The sequence below is a fragment of the Agelaius tricolor genome, unplaced genomic scaffold (genome assembly GCF_023055355.1).
Source record: "Agelaius tricolor isolate 1412-34295 unplaced genomic scaffold, bAgeTri1.0.p SCAF_40, whole genome shotgun sequence".
NCBI lineage: Eukaryota > Metazoa > Chordata > Aves > Passeriformes > Icteridae > Agelaius > Agelaius tricolor.
Window position 1 is genome coordinate 250,145 of NW_027269300.1, and position 16,979 is coordinate 267,123.

Consider the following 16,979-nt stretch of genomic DNA (forward strand, 5'->3'; position numbering starts at 1 on the left):
CTGTTTTTCCAAGTGTTTCTTCAACTGTTCTTCCCATTCTCCTCTCAGCTCGTCCCTCACGATCGACGTGACATGCTGAGGTGTTCCCACCTTGCTGCATGCCTCCACCAGCTCTGCCAAGGATGGCTGTCCTGGCATTGCGCTAATGACCCATTGACAATCCGGGTTGGCATTGCTGAAGGCTAGACTTTCCGTGAGAGGTCTTTTCACTGCATCATCAGTCACTTGTCGATCCATAGCTTGCGTGAGTCGATCTATGAATGATGAATATGGTTCTGTGGGACCTTGCCTGATGCATGAGAATGGAACGTCCAGAACTCCCGCCGGGGCGATCTGCAGGATCGCTTTGCGTGCTGCTTCCTTGATGTCATTCAACACCCGTCGTAGAAGTCGTGCTGCTTGCTCTGCTGGATTGTCATCTGGAGGATCCCCTGCCAACTGTGCCTCTGTGAGATTTGTGTTTGGCCCACCTTGATAACTGTTTCTCAACTCTGTGAGATACCTTCGCCATCTTCTTTCCCAGATGAGGTTCTGCGTGTCTGTGAGGATCATTGACACGAGGCTTCGGATATCATATGGTGTGAGGTCGTACATATTGAATGTCCCCTCAGGAGTTGTTTGAAGAATTGTGAATTCAGCCCATTATTCCGAATGGCCTTTGCTAGGTCTTTGATTACTTCATGACCCATCCTTTCCCATCTCGGATTCTGACCCTGTGCATCGTATGTCACTGGCATTGTCAGATCTCCTGATCCTTGAAACAAATCCTTTTGTTTTGCCAACTCTTTCCTGATTCTTTTCCAATTCATTGTTTTCACTGGCTGTTCTTCTTCCTCCTCTGGAAACTCCATCGGTAGCTGCATGCACAGTGGAGTCGTAGAGGTCCTTGGTGATTCTTTGTTCCACATTCTTTGTCTTGAGGTTTTCGGTCTCGCTGCCAAATCCAAAAAAGAAACTTGAGGTTCTTGTGGTCGTGTTCTTCTGGCTGTATCAAAAGAATGCAGAAGGCTCTTTGTTGCTTCTGCTGCCAAAAACATCCATGCCGGAATTCCTTCTGATGCTGTGATTCGTATCATGTCTTCCCCTTGTGAGTGCGCCTCACCTGAAGTGTCTTCAACTTCGCGAAATCCCGAAGTTGAGGGATAGTCCATTTGTTGTGTCGCTGTTATTGTTTTCTTCGATGTAGTTTTCTTTTTATACGTTGTTGGAAAAAATCGCTGCATTGTTGCAGTTTCGCCAGCAGGTGGCGTTGTGGCTCTGTTAACAGGCCTGGCATGTCCTGCACTGCGGTCCTCCCCCCATAAGGTGGCGCTGTCATCTGCCTGGACGACCGTGATGATGTCGCAAACTCGATCTGCTCCTGTTCAGCAGACTGCAACGTTTGCAATGGTGTTTAAGACCGAGTCTGCATGGCTGTTGACTGAGCTAACAATGGAGGCTGAATACGTGAACGTCTCCCTTGGATGGAAGAGGTTTGGACCACAGGGATTGAAACTGAAGGCATCGGGATCGGAGAGGGGGTAGAGCCCTGGGATGTCGAAGCCCGAACATGGCCCCTCCTCCTCGCTCGAGACATCACGGGGGATCAGACCCACCTCCGACCGTGCTCTGCCCCTACTTTCCACCCACGCGCGCCCTCGGGAACGCCTCCTGCCTCCCCTGAACTGATGTCACTGTCTCCTTCCCGCTCCGTCTCCGAAGTCTCCTCCCTAGGATCCGTTCCTGACCCCCTCTCCTCCTCCTCTGATGCTTTATCCACTCCCCCTGCCGGTGCGTGCAGCCCTCCCCCTGCTGGTACCCCTGTTTGCGCCATGATCCAGGCCGATCTCTGCGTCCCGACTTCCGGCTTTGGTGTCATCACCGCGCGTCTCCTGCGTCTCCCTACGGTAGCCGGCTGGAGCCCTGCAGCTGCCGCATGCTCACTGCCCATGTCTGACGCTGCCGCGTTGGTTTGAGAGCCCTCCCCAGATGTCCTGTGAGCCTTGCCCTCCATGTGCACTTTTAGCACCGCGCCGGCCAAGATTGCCGCCGCCCTCGGCGTTGCGCTCGCAAAAGCCACACCACAACCTGTGTCCTCCATCGCCTCCGTGCCCCTCCCACCAGCTAGCGCCGCCGCCACTGCGCAGCCGTGCCCGCTGCGAGAAAGCGCATCCCCCCTCCCCTCTGGTCCCCCTTCGACCCCCCCTTCCCGACTCCACCACTTGTTTCATCCCGTCTCCCTCTGGCTCCTGTGAATCGGGAAGGTGCGCTCCTAAGGAGCGACCCGTTTCCTCGATGTCGCTGGGAGAAAACCTTAACTCATCTGGGATTGGAATGGTGTCGTCTGTGCCTGAGTCGGAGCCCGAAGCCCCTGTACTCTCTGGGGTTTCAGGGCGTTTTGGAGGTCCCTTGGGTTTTCGAGATGGTGGGACTGAAGGCAATGACATTTCTCCCTGCTCCCCTTCCTCGGGATCAGAGCCAATCTCCGTTCCGAGCCTTGCTCTCCTCCCTCCGCCCCTGTGGGATTTATAACAAGTTGTTGCCTGGCCAACCTCCTAGACTGTGCTGAGGTCGCTTCTAACATAACTCGTGCAGGAGACAGCAGCTTCAAGGCCGTCTTATCATTTTTAATAGCTAAGAGATAAAGGTGTCTATTAATTTCCTGCCAAAAACCCACTTCAAACAACAGACGCATCTCTGAGTATGGGTTATTACACCGCACCCATACCAACAGATCTTTAAGCTTTTTCTTTGGGATTCCTATAGTATGTGTTTCTGCCACGCCTTGTAAGGCGGACAAAATCCCTAATTGTTCCTGGGAGAGTACACCCCCCATGTTCTTAATTTTTGACCTTCTCACCGAATTTGTGTCATCAGAGCAGTCCGAAGGCTCCTGGTCTCCGGCCCGCAGGTCACAGGAGATGGATTCGGAGGCGCCTTTCCGATTCCGATCCGGGCTGTTCTGCTACGAACCTTCTTTGGCAGAAGTGGAGTGCGATGTTCTCAGTGGCTGCTGCCTCTTCAGACTCCTCTGGATGCTTTCTGGCTTCTTTCCCAAGGAGTTATCAGCGCTCTCCTGGGAACAAGTCCAGCTCGGGAGCTGCCCACTCAGCACTTCGGGGTCTGTGAGAGATGCCTGCCGTTCACTGCTCATGGGTGCCCACCGGGGCCCACCGATGCCCACCGGGGCCCACCCAGGGACGCCAGATGTCCAGTTGGCTGTCTGTCTCTGCCCAGACACGTGTAGGGTGGTTCTGGGGCTGCCCGCGTTTCAAAGGACGAGTCTGCACTCTTCAGTTTTCGGTCTTCAGATTGTTTATTATTTCTTATCTATAGAATTTTCTGTCTGCCCAGCAGAGGTCTGACCTGCAAGGCAGCCAAGAGCACTCTGACCACCCACGGGGCAGTCGTGTCTTTTTATACTAAAATCTACATATATCATATTTACCTTTACTTCCCAATACCTTTCACCCATATTAGGAAGTGCACCTTCACCATGAACCAATCCCCAAGTGCCAACATCACCACAGAAAATGGATGACAAGAAGAAGAAAGAAGAAGGACAAGTCACGTCCTGATCCCTCCATCTTGTCTCCATAACCCCCCTGTACTAAAACCCTAAAATCTATGTTTTACACTGTAAATACATCATTCTTGCACCATTCACTCCCAAGTGACTCTCATGTCCTCAAACAGATGTCACATCCCTAGAGGGGTCGAAGTCAAGCCACCAGATGCTCCTGGCAATATTCCAGGACTTCCAAGCCCCCCAAGGGTTCTCTCGGTAACTCTGGACATCCAGAGTGATGTGCTGAGTTCCCACAATGGGCATCATTAAAATACAGAAAGAGCTTGAGGTTGCCAGGGCTTGTGCAGCTGATTGGAGTCAGTTTGCAGTTCTGTTAAGAATGAAGATTTCAAAGTGCACCTCATGACTTTTTTCTTTAATCAAGTGAGTATTTTTTTATTTTCCAGATCGGAGAAGAGCTGATAGAAGCATTCCCCAGGTGATCTTGATGCTGAATGTCTCCTTACGAGGTCTGGCCATGGAGAATAATGAGCCCCTTGAGGGCTGAGACTGTTTGGACCAGCTGCTCCTCACCCCCAGCCTCACCATGTCTGTATGGCCCACCTGGGACTGACATTCCCATGCCCTGCACAGAACCTTGTCCCCTGAGCTCTGCAGCTCCATGTCCCAGCCCATTGCACCATGTCCCACCTGCTCTCCTCGGGGCTCTACCTGCACACAGGCCCAGGAGAAGTTTTCCTGTTGGGAAGGAAAGAATAGAAAAGCCTGAGCAGGTTTCCTAAACAACAAACCCCACTCAGGACCCACCTGCTCAGTCCAGGCTGCCGGGAATGGTGTCACCTTTCTACAAGGGACAGTGTGGGCAGAAATTATCTCTGGGAGCAGAATTCTCTGAGTCTTGCAGCTGAATCCTCTGTCCCTGTCCTTTCCCTGGATCTCTGTTGCAGATGGAAGAGCTGCTGGTGCCATCCTCACCTTTAACCTCTCTCTTGAATGCAAACAGATGTTCCCAGGTGTGTTAAGCAGGATTTACTCAATGTTTCCTCAAAACTTTTGTGTTCCCCATGGAACAAAGGGGCCATTTTGGCACTGAGGGGGCGATGTGGAAGCAAGGAGTCAATTGTGACCCTGGGGTGCCATGGAACCAAGGGGCCATGGTGACACAGCAGGGCCACATGAATCCAGTGGTCCATTGTGACACTGTGGATCCAAGGAGACCATGCAGACACCCCTGGAACCTCATGGAACCAAGGAGTCCATGGTGACCCAGCGGGGCTGCCTGGAGCCCATGGTCCATGGTGACACTGCCCATCCAAGGAGGCCATTGTGACACTGCTGGAGCTCATGGAGCGAGGGAGGCCAATTGTGACACTGAAGAACTTCATGGCACCAAATATCCATGGTGACACAGCAGCAGGGCATCATGGGAACCAAGGAACCGCTGTTGGCATTGGGAAACTCATGGAACCAGGGGCCCTGTGGCACTGCAGAACCAACAGAGCTGCTGGACCTTGTGCCCTGGCCCTGCACAGCTCCTTGGGAGGCACGGCAGGAGCAGCACCCTGGGAACCTCGGGAATGCCCCTCTGGCATCCATGGCACACACTGCCAGGGGCTGGAATTCCAGTTCCCAGCCAGGAAAAGATGTTCCTGACCTGGAAGGCACAAGCCCTTAAAGAAGGGACCAAAAACCAAGTAAGATCTTGCTCTTATAGTGACATTTCCCTGCCAGCCTTCATAACTTCACCCATGGTTGTTGTAGCTCATGGACTGGGAATTCAATCAGGGCAGGGTCTTTGGTGAGAGTTGCCCTGGGTCAAGGGAGACACTGAGAGAGAAACTGAGCAGGCAGAGAAAGGCAGGAGAGAAAGGGGGACACAAACACAATCAGCTGAGAAGGTGGCACTCTGAAAAACAGAACTGGAACTGACTGGAAATGAATGGGACAGAAAGAAGTAATTTTGTAACTTGATTTCCTATCAAAATACAATTTTCTTCATTTCTCACAAACCTCCTGCCAGTGTCATTCAGCAGGGCTGTCAGAAAGGTTTTGTTCTGAGTGGATGTTCCAGGCTGCAGCCACAAGCAAAAAGGGAATGGGGATTTTCCTGCTCCTGGTGAGTTTGACATCCTCAGATGAGGAAAGGAGGAGGCACGAGAGGAAAAGGGCAGCTGGGCTTCATCCTTCCACAGAAAAGAGTGAGGAGAAAATCTCCAGTTCTGTCGATGAGGAGGAGGAGGAGGAGGATGAGGACAAGGAGGAAGAAGAGGAGGGGGAGGAGTGTGACGAGGAGGAGGAGGAGGAGGAGGATGATGAGGAGGAAGGGGATGCGGAGGAGGAGGACAAGGACAAGGACAAGGACAAGGACGTAGAGGAGGTGGATGAGGAGGAGGCCGTGGACAAGAAGGAGGAAAAGGGGGAGAAGGAGGAGAAGGAAAGGGAGGAGGAGGACAAGGATGACGAGGAGAAGGAGGAATAGGATGAGGATGACGAGGTGGAGGAGAATGAAGAGGAGGAGGAGGAGGAGGAGAAGGAGGACAAGATGGGGGATGAGGATGAAGAGGACAAGGAGGAGGAGGACAGCGATGAGGAAGAGGACAAGGAAGAGGATGATGAAGAGGAAGAGGAGGATGAGTAGGAGGAGGACGAGGAGGAGGAGGAGGATGAAAAGGAGGATGACAAGGACAAGAACAAGGAGGAGGAGGAGGAGGACCAGGAGGACCAGGTGGAGGAGGACAAGGAGGAGAAGGATGAGGAGGACGAAGAGGAGGATTAGGAGGAGGAGGAGGACAAGGACGAGGAGGACGAGGATGAGAGACATCTCAGTAGTTGTTTTGCAGTAATGGGAGTGCCACAGTGCATCAAAACAGATAATGGGCCTGCTTACTGTAGCAAAAGAATAAAGCAATTCATGCAAATGTGGGGGATAGAACTCATAACAGGCATCCCTAATTCTCCTACAGGGCAAGCAATCGTAGAGAGAGCAAATGGTACCTTGAAAAGATATCTGAGTAAATACACAGATATCAGAGAGCCACAAGAAAGATTGTTAAAGTGTTTGTTTGTTTTGAATCACTTGTGTGTTTTTGGGGAAAATAAAGTTCCTGCTGTAATTCATCACTATGTACAGGAAAAAGATGGTGTGAAGCAAGATGTATGGGTAAGATACAGGGATCCTAAAACAGGACAATGGCAAGGTCCTGCTAAGGTGTTATATTGGGGCCGCGGATATCTTTGTGTTTCTACCCCTACAGGATTTCTGTGGGTACCTGCTAAATGGACCCGAGCAGCTGTGTTTGATGGAACACCTCAATCAACTGAGCGAAGAGGATCACCAGCGGGTGGAGACAAAGCTGCTGATCATCCTTCGACCGATACTTCTCAAACTGAAAGGACAGTGTGATTTTGCCATTGACCAAGTGGTTGATTGGTGCAAAATCTGTTGATAATATATTAAGTTTGCTTTTGGTGCTTTCTACATTTGAATTTAGAGGGCCTAGGATTTTAGCTTGTATTAAGTGTCAAAATAGACATTGTGCTGCATGGATACTGCTTTTTTGCAGGGGTTGTCTGGAAACTAAGTGAGTGCATCAATCCCAATTACCTGAATTGTGGTGTAGGAGCTGTGATTTCTATTGGCAGTTCAACTCCTGGCAGAGAGAACTTGAAGCATTTACAGGGCTACCTGGCCTCCAAGGGTTACAGTTGTATGAATCCCCAGAACAGAAAATCCTTGCATGGTTTAGGTGGGAAACCCAGCCCTTAGTCAAACGTGTTTTAGGGCAATCTCAGTCGTGTATTTTACAGTCTAAGTGTGGTTGGGGTATTCCCCTGTCACAGTCAAGTGTAATAGGTCTGATTTCAGGAAGTCAGGATCCCAACTGAGTGTGGGATGATTTTTTGAGAGACCTAAAGAGGTTAAATCTGGGCAGGTCAAAGGGGAAGGAGAGAAAAGGAAAAAAGAGATATTCTTAAAGGTTTGTGAGAAACATGCTTATTTCCAAAATGCCTGGGTGGTTCAAAGCAGTGCCTGGAAAGATCAGGATGACATGGCGAACTTATGCTATTACTTTACTAATCTTTGCCCTTTTTGTGGACAGTGCAAACCATCAAGTATGGGCCCCACTTCAGCCCAAGACTAACATCTGGGTCACCCTGGCAAACTTAACTAACCAGGAGGCTATTTGCCTGTCATTATCTTCTCCTGGTAATCCATTTACAACCTGTTTGGTTGGGTAACCAGCGGATCCCTGGCCATGCCCCTCACATGTACCCACCTGTAGGACCAACAATGCTATGGCAAGTGTGGATAATTGGGATCAATGGGTTTCTCACTTTCCTGTAGCACCACAGGAACCCCAGGAATTGGAGCTGTTAGGTTCAGTGATGGCAGATGCATGTATTCATTTTAGCCATAGAAGCCAGCTGCCAGCCAAGAACCATTCCAATATTGTAACTTCCAGCATGGCTGTCTACTGTAATGCAACAGCCTGGTGCAATTATACCCCAAAGAAAGTGTCAATCTCATCAAATGACCCTATTCAATTGCCAGCAGGATACTTCCTGATATGTGGGGACCGTGCTTGGCCCGGTACCCCATCAATGCTGCATGGGGGACCGTGTGCAATTGGACGGCTGTCTCTACTCACACCCAACACATCCATGATACTGAACATGAGCCGCCGCCATCGTTGCAATAAACAAATGGCTCATGCATTTGCTGCAGACTGCCGGGATGATGTAAAATTCTGGTCCCCAGCGGCCATAGTTGCAGCATCTTTCTTGACTCCAGGGGTGTCAGCAGCAGGTGCTCATGCTATTTTAAATAAGTTGGGATGTTGGCTTGCTAAACAAACAAATGAAACTTCTTTAGCGATTTCTAGTCTTTTGCTTGATGTTGATTCTATTCGCCATGCAACACTTCAAAATAGAGCTGCAATTGATTTTCCTTTACTTGCACAAGGCCATGGTTGTGAAGAATTTGAGGGCATGTGTTGCATGAATCTCTCTGATCATTCACAGTCCATTCACTCCCAACTCTCTGAGTTGCAAAGGTTAACTGGAAACCTACAGGTAGAATCAGGCCTTGGTATTGATGGATGGCTCCAAATCATTAGGCCTGGGATCATGGTTACGCTCTATTGTTAAGGCCTGCATTAAAGTGGGCATTATAGCTTTGTAAGTAGTATTAATTTTGCCGTGCTTTTGCATATGCCTACAGAACATGGTGCAAAAGATGATATCTGCTGCATTTAACCAGACCACGCTTGTTCAACAGAAAAACGGGGGAAATGTGGAGAGCTTTGTGGACAGTTGGCTAGCTGAGAAAGGTCAGGTAGACATGATACTGCTGATTAAGATAGAAGAAAGCAAGTCTAGGATTCAGCAGTCAGTGTCCAACCACTGACAAGGACATTGTGTCCTTGGTGCAACAACTGGATAGAGGAGAGGATCTTTTGCCAAAAATATGAGGATAGTTTCAGCAGAATAACCACAAGAATGCAGAAGTAGTAACAAAATAACCATAAGAATATAGAAGGTGGCATGGTTGCCCAATAAGTAATTAACCAATAATGAGCTCAGCTTTGAAACATGTATAAGCTTCATTAACACCAATATAAATATGTGTAAACTATCAATAAAGTTCGAGACTTGCTGATCACGCATATTGAGTGCCACATTTCTTCCGCCGATCCAACAGGCCTGAGGCAGGAGCAGGAGACAAGCGACCCTTGCAGGCCTGGGGCCTCATGGCCTCCTTGTCCCTGCTCAGCAGCCTGGCAGGGGCCGCCCCATGCTCCTGCCCTTGGCATTGCACATCCCCACATGCCAGTGCCCATCCCGGCAAGAGCCCTGAGCAAGGAGGGAGGGACAGGATCTGCCTGGCCAGACCCTGGGGCTCAGGCCTTGGCCCTTGGCATTCCTCAAACACATCCAGCTTTGCTCAGCACCAGAGACACCTTGGCCTTGTTTGTGCCCAGCTGTCATCACTGCCTACAGGGTTCTGCTCTAACTGGAACCTGGGGACTCTTTCTCAGTTGTGTCCTTCAGTGGGACCTGTTAAAACTTTAAGAAACTTCAGAGTTTCAATTTAATTTTGAGTTCTTGAGAAATTTTCTGAACACTCTCTCAGGGATTGAGTCTGATGTAAACAACACCAAATCCCCAAGAGGCTCATTAAAGTCCTTGTGCTGTGTCTGTGCTGCTGAGCTTTAAAGGAGCAGCTCTTCCAGGGCCAGCTCCTCTCCCAGCCCAGCAGGGCTGAGGGCTCTGCCTGCAGGCACTGAGGGGACAGGAGCCAGGCAGAGACAGGCTGAAGGCAATCAGGATTGGGAAGACATTGAGCTGAGACTTCACCTGGGGAAAGATCTTCACAGCCCTGTGCATGGTGAGTGTGTGGGTGCAGGGCAATGTCCCCTGTGCTCCTGGAGGGATCTCCTGAAGCCAGCACACCCCAGAGCCTGGGGGATGTGTCAGGAGGACTCTCCCAGTTTCTCTGGGGCACAGGAGGAGCAGGAGGAGGAGGAGGAGGATGTGCTCCAGAGCAGGGCTCCCCTTCTGAGGGGACTTGTCGTGAGCTCATTCAGGGCAGGAGTTTCCTGCTTGGGTCTCTGCTTTCCTGAATCTGTGCCCCCACTTTTCCCTGGCTCACCTGGGTGGCAATGGAAACTCAGCTGTGCATAGGAGAGCAGGGGCTGAGACTCTTAAACCATCACCTGAGGATTCCTGGGAGCCTCAGCAAGTGCCTGCAGCTGCCCAGCCTCCAGATCCATGCAGCATCACCTTTCCATGGTGCCCAGGCTGGAGGAGCTGTTCTTTAATCCCTGCAGGGCCGAGCAGCTGCAGGGCAGGGCTGGCCCAGGGGCTGGGCTGGGCTCTGGCAGCTCTGGCAGGGAAGGAGCCCGGGGCCACAGGAGCAGCTGGGGCTGGGACAGCTCCAGCAGCAGAGCCATGGGCAGGGAGGGAGGGAGGCAGTGCTGAGGGCAGCCCTGCTGCAGGGCAGATGTGGCACCTGCCGGGCCTGCCCTGCAGGGCAGACACTGCCCTGAGCAGCACAGCTCTTGTGTCCCCTCGCAGCCAGCACAGCCCTCAGCCCGGGGGCTCGGGGCCCTCAGTCCCTCCTGGGCCGGCAGAGCAGCCCCAGAGATGAAGGGCATCTCTCCGGCCATGTGCCCATTCATTCCCTGCTGACCAGGGCCTGAGGGCCACTGTCCTGCCCTGCTGTTGCCTGGCAGGGGCTGGGCAGGGCTGGGCAGGGAAAGGCTTTTCCTCAGGCCTGGCTCTCTCTCCCCTTGCCTTGTCCAGGTGCTGCTGGCATTGCTGAGGGGCTCTCTGCAATGGCAGTTCCAGCTGCAGGGCCAGGCCCAGCCCTTGGGCTCCTCCTGTGCAGGCTGAGCACAGCAATGGGGTGTCCCAGCTCCCTGTGCCCGGGGAGCTCTGGGCAGGGCAGCCTGGGAGGCTGGCAATGAGCCCACTCTCCTGACTCTGGGAAAGGCAGGAGCCACTTTCTGTGCCAGGGATCCCTCTGCTCTCTGCAGTGTCTCCTGGCTGTCCAGGCTAACACGGGAGAGGATTTCAGAAAGGTGCAAGACCAGGGCAGCTGGAACAGGAGAGAGGGACAGAGCAATCCCCATCCCTTCCCCCAGGCAGCTTCTCTGCCTTAGCTGAACATTCTTTATCCAAGTCCAAACACCAGGACTGGCCCCTGCCCTCATTGTTTCCCTGCACTGACTGGGGGTCAGGGCTGACTACCAGGTGTCCTGCAGCTGAAGATTCAGCTCCTGACACAACATTGGCCAGCAGCAATCAGGGCTCCAGCAATAGAGCTGAAGGAAGATATTTGAGACATGGACAGGGTGACGTGTTCAGTGGCAGGAAAGGGTCTGTGAGAAAGGGCTTTGACTTTTCTGTGACTTTTCTGGACTGGACTTTTCTCCATTGCCCTGTCTTTCCTCCTCTAGGTCAAAATGCCCAGCCACAACAAATGTCCAACAGCAGCTCCATCAGGCACTTCCTCCTGCTGGCATTGGCAGACACGCGGCAGCTGCAGCTCCTGCACTTCTGCCTCTTGCTGGGCATCTCCCTGGCTGCCCTCCTGGGCAACGGCCTCATCATCAGCGCCGTAGCCTGCGGCCACCACCTGCACACGCCCATGTTCTTCTTCCTGCTCAACCTGGCCCTCAGCGACCTGGGCTCCATCTGCACCACTGTCCCCAAAGCCATGCACAATTCCCTCTGGGACACCAGCACCATCTCCTACTCAGCATGTTCTGCACAGGTGTTTCTGTTTGCCTTTTTCATTTCAGCAGAGTTTTTCCTCCTGACCATCATGTGCTACGACCGCTACGTGTCCATCTGCAAACCCCTGCACTACGGGACCCTCCTGGGCAGCAGAGCTTGTGCCCACATGGCAGCAGCTGCCTGGGCCAGTGCCTTTCTCAATGCTCTGCTGAACACAGCCAATACATTTTCCCTGCCTCTGTGCCATGGCAATGCCCTGGGCCAGTTCTTCTGTGAAATCCCACACATCCTCAAGCTCTCCTGCTACAAATCCTACCTCAGAGAACTTGGGATTATTGTGATTGTTGCCTCTTTAGCTTTTGGTTGTTTTGTGTTCATTGTTTTCTCCTATGTGCAGATCTTCAGGGCTGTGCTGAGGATCCCCTCTGAGCAGGGACGGCACAAAGCCTTTTCCACCTGCCTCCCTCACCTGGCCGTGGTCTCCCTGTTTCTCAGCACTATCATGTTTGCTCACCTGAAGCCCCTGTCCATCTCTTCCCCATCCCTGGATCTGGCCCTGTCAGTTCTGTATTCGGTGGTGCCTCCAGTCCTGAACCCCCTCATCTACAGCCTGAGGAACCAAGAGCTCAAGGCTGCAGTGCACAGATTGATGACGGGACAATTTCAGAAGCATTAAACTGGTTGCCAATTTCTGCAATTCACTTTTAATAAAAGTCATCTTAGATAGATCTATTGGTTTGGTTTTTTTCCTGTTCTTTCTTTTTTTAGTATTCTCCCTAAACCAAGGCTATTGTTTGTGCCACTTCCCCCTTTACTGTGGCCTCAGACTGTGTCAATGAGGGGCTGTGCTCTCGCTGGCTTTAAATGAAATAAAAGATCTCCCAGCAGAGTTTTCACAAGAGATGCCCCTTTTGTTGCCTTCTCTGGAGCTGCAGCAGCAATGTCTGTGTGCAGAGCTGGGGCAGATCAGTGCTGGCCCAGCAGCTGTGCCCAGCAGCAGCAGCAGCACTTGGTGTTGCCAGTGCTGCTGCCGTGGCCCTGCCCCGCTGCCCTGGTGGCCCTGGTGTTGCTGCAGGGCCTGAGTGCTCTCGGGGCCGGGCACAGCCCTGGGGGTGGCAGTGCCGGGGCTGCAGCAGGGACAGGCCATGGGCACTGCTGGGGCAGCGCTGACGCGTCAGGCCAGGCCCTGGGGGCTCCAGGCTCCTTCCCCAGGCTCTCTCAAGAACACGGCCAGGCCAATGCTCAGCACAGAAACCCCCGTGAGCAGCCCCAGGCTGGCCGTGGGCAGGCTGGGGGCAAACAGCACGGCTGGGGCTCTGCAAGGGCCCTGGGGCAGACGGGAAGGAGCAGCAGAGCAGGGGCTGATCCATGCCCAGTGCGCTGCACAGCCCAGGGCAGCGTCCCAGAGCGTCCTCATGCAGCTGCCAACAACATCCCCCCTCTGCAGCCCTGGCCTCTCCCCCAGCTCACACAGGTGCCCCATCCTTGCAGGCACAGACACGGCAGCACTGCCTCAGCAGCCCCTGTTTGCATTGCACACAGCAGGGGCAGCACCCCCATGCTGTTGCTGTGGGGACATGAACCTGAGGGAGCACAAATGCCATCAGCCCCTGGGGCCAGCAAGGCCTGGGGGACGCCAGGGAAACCACTCAGCTTTGTCCTGGCCTCTGCAGTCAGCCAGAAAGTTTGTTCCCATCAGCTGGGAGTTTCCTGTCCGACTGCAGACGCTGTTGCTCAGAGCCAGGGCTGCCTGGCAGCCACCCCCAGACTGCCCTGAGCATTTCCTTGGCTTCACCTTTGCTTTCTTTCCTCTTTCCTGATCCAGATTTCTTCCTATTTCCCATCCCCTCCCTTGCAAACAGCCCATCCCTGTTTGCCCTTTCCTCTCTGGCCCCACTCCTCATTGCAGTTCCTGACTTGGCCCCATGGGAACGTCCCTTGGGTGTGGAGAGCTTTGTGGACAGTTGGCTAGCTGAGAAAGGTCACATAGACATGATACCACTGGTTAAGTTAGAAGGAGACAAGTCTAGGAGTCATCAGTCAGTGTCCAATGATGGGCAAGGACATTGTGCCCTTGGTGCAACAACAGGATAGAAGAGCGGATCTTTTGCCAAAAATATAATAGTTTCAGCAGAATAATCACAAGAATGTAGAAGTAGTAACAGAATAACCATAAGTATATAAAAGTAGGTGTAGTTGGCCAGTAAGTAACTAACCAATAATGATCTCAGCTTTGCAATATGCATAAGCTTCATTAACACCAATATAAATATGTATGACTATCAATTAACTTTGAGACTTGCTGATCACGCATATTGTGTGCCGCTTTTCTCCCACTGATCCAACAAATGGTGACCCCACGACGGGATCCCGGCAACGGCAACCACGGTGGATCGGTGTAGGAGTTCAGGTCCTGTCACAGCAAGGACGGCGAACAAGCACCGCTGAAAAAGGGAAGGTGCCGTACCCTGGGTGACCTCAACAGAGAGCCCGGCCAATACGTGCTGCCGAGACCTTGTAGGGCTGCAACAGCGCTGACGTTCTTAAAATGGATAGAGAAAGGCAAGCAGCATATGATTTATTTACTTGCTTTTTACAAAAGCGTCAGGTTAAGGGCATAGATTTGCAGAAAGAGCTTCCTGGGTTGTTAGCTTATGGGTATGAACAGGGAGTTTTTCAAAATCCTCATACAGTACATGAGTTAACGGAGGGGCATAAATTTGGGGACAAGCTGTGGGAGGCAGCTATAGATGAAGATAAAACTGCAAAAAAGTTGGGAAAGTTGTGGCGGGCTGTGCATGATGAGTTATTACAATATCAGGCAGAAAAGAAGGCTGCTCAGCTAGCTAGCGTGGCACATGAAAAGAATAAGAGTTATGGGGACTGGTTTAATTGTCCGTTACCCCCTGCCACATCCACAGTCATTTTGCCACCAACATCGGCTCCTGCTTCAAGCAGCAGCTCACCCCCTACGTGTGCTACAACAGCACCATCCGCACCGCCTGTGTCAAACCCTCCATCTCCTCCTCCTAGTAATGTGCCGATTCCTGGGTCAGAGAGTGACCTAGCGGGGGCCATTGCATGGGGGTGAAGGGAGGCATGGGCAGCGGTAGCAAAAGATATCATGGATATGGGGGATGAGGAGGCTATAAAAGCAGCCATGGATGTTGCTTGTCCGGTGATATATATGCCCGTGGCAGGGGGCGGATTTCAAGCAACAATAAGTGCTCTAGACTGGTTGTTGTCGCAATTACGGTCCACAGTTAGTCAATTTGGGGTAACTGGTGAGCCCACAAAACAAATGCTTGATTATATCTGAGGGACTCAGGTTTTGTTGCCGGCTGATTGCAGAGGAATAGCGAAGCTTATCCTCACTCAACATCAGCAGCTTTTGTTTAATGCACACTGGCAGTCACTCTGTCAGGAATGTGTAGCAGTAATACGGCAGCCAGGTGACCCGTTACACGGGATAACCCTAGAGGAGTTAATGGGTCAAGGGCCTTTTCTTCGGACAGAAGCACAAGCGTTACTCGGTCCTGATAAGTGTCGGGAGGCGATGCGTCTGGTGCGGTTGGCTATAGATAGGATAAAAGAGCCAGGGGGATTTCCTTCTTATATGGGAATAAAGCAAGGAAGAGATGAGTCATTTGGAGCTTTTATAGATAAGGTAGCCAATGCTATTGAGCAGGCAGGAGTCCCTGATTTCATGAAGGGTACTTTGTTAAAACAATGTGCACTCCAGAACAGTAATCAGGCTACAAAGAACGTATTAAATACCCTAGTAGCTAATTGGTCTATAGAAGAAGCTTTAGAACGATTGGCAAATGTGCCCGTAGGTAATCAAGCAATTATAGTAGATGCTATTAAGGAGTTAGGAGCAGGATTACAAAAACAGGCAGAAGCCTCACAGAGTCAGGTGTTGGCTGCTCTTGCCCCCCTACAAGTAGCGGCAACAATTACTCCACGGGCTCCATCTCCTGGCCAATTCAAATGTTACCGGTGTGGAGGTATAGGACCCACGCGATGGGCTTATCAAGCACTCAGCGTCTGTTGCCAAAATTGTCACTTGGATACCCACAACACTGGAGCCTGCCGACACCGCTCAGGAAACGGGAAAGCCAGCGCGTCCACCAGCCGCCGCGCCCAGACACAAGTAGCTGCTGTCAACACCTCAGCTCAGCTTCCCTTCAACCAGACACCGCCGGGAGCCTTGGGCTGGACATGGCAGCCGCAGCAGCAGTAACCTTGATGACTACCCAACTGGAAAAGGTTCCAACTGGAATAAAGGGACCAATCATCATTGATGGACAACCTATGGGAGCTTTGCTTCTAGGACGATCATCGGCCACCATGATGGGATTATTTGTTTTACCTGGGGTAATAGATGCTGATTATACGGGGGAAATTTGTGTTATGGTGCATACTCTTTTTCCACCTATACAAATCGAGAAAGGACAAAGGATAGCTCAATTGGTTCCTTTGGAACAAATGGCTAAAACTTTACCCCCTCGTCAATCACTGTCGAGAGGGGAGCGAGGATTTGGTTCCACTGGAGGACTTACTTTATTAACAATGAACCTGAATGATCGACCAAAGCGCACTGTAATAATAGAGTATCGGGGTGGGAGGCAAACCTTGGAAGGATTATTAGATACTGGTGCGGACTCCAGCATTGTTAGTCCAGATTTCTGGCCCCACAACTGGCCATTACAGCCAACCACAGTGACAGTTACCGGGGTTGGAGGCCTAACACTTGCAAGAAAATCACCCATGTTATCTGTAACTATTGATGGAAAAACTTTGTGGAGTGTTTTCTCAATTGTACCTTTGCCCCCTACTCTACAATGCCTCGTTGGTTGGGACATTTTGGCTCAAATGGGAGTGGTGCTGACAAATGAGCACCCTTTAGACTAATGGCCATTGCGTGGACTTTCCCAATCCCATTAACCTGGACCACGAATGTTCCAGTGTGGGTTAAGCAATGGCTGCTAAAAAGGGAAAGTCTGGAACAAGTTCATATACTAGTACATGAACAATATACACAAGGTCATTTACAGTTGTCAACAAGCCCATGGAATACGCCTATCTTTGTTATTAAAAAGAAGTCTGGGAAGTATCGCTTAATACATGATTTGCAGGCTGTAAATGAACAAATGGAGCCTATGGGAGCCTTACAACCAGGATTACCTAATCCGGCTATGTTGCCAAGGGACTGGCCACTTTTGATTAT

The 16,979-nt window shown here is 51.5% G+C and overlaps 1 protein-coding gene across 1 annotated transcript; it reads left to right on the plus strand.

Moving 5' to 3' along the window:
- Positions 1-11,492: 11,492 nt before the first annotated feature.
- On the plus strand, positions 11,493-12,425 carry LOC139603738 (olfactory receptor 14C36-like). The gene has a single exon (XM_071454634.1). It carries the CDS (start codon positions 11,493-11,495, stop codon positions 12,423-12,425), a length of 933 nt encoding a protein of 310 aa, XP_071310735.1.
- The last annotated feature ends 4,554 nt before the right edge of the window (positions 12,426-16,979 follow it).

Bases quoted from the DNA above. Each gene is read 5' to 3' on its own strand.
- LOC139603738 (XM_071454634.1), top strand. From the start codon at position 11,493: ATGTCCAACAGCAGCTCCATCAGGCACTTCCTCCTGCTGGCATTGGCA.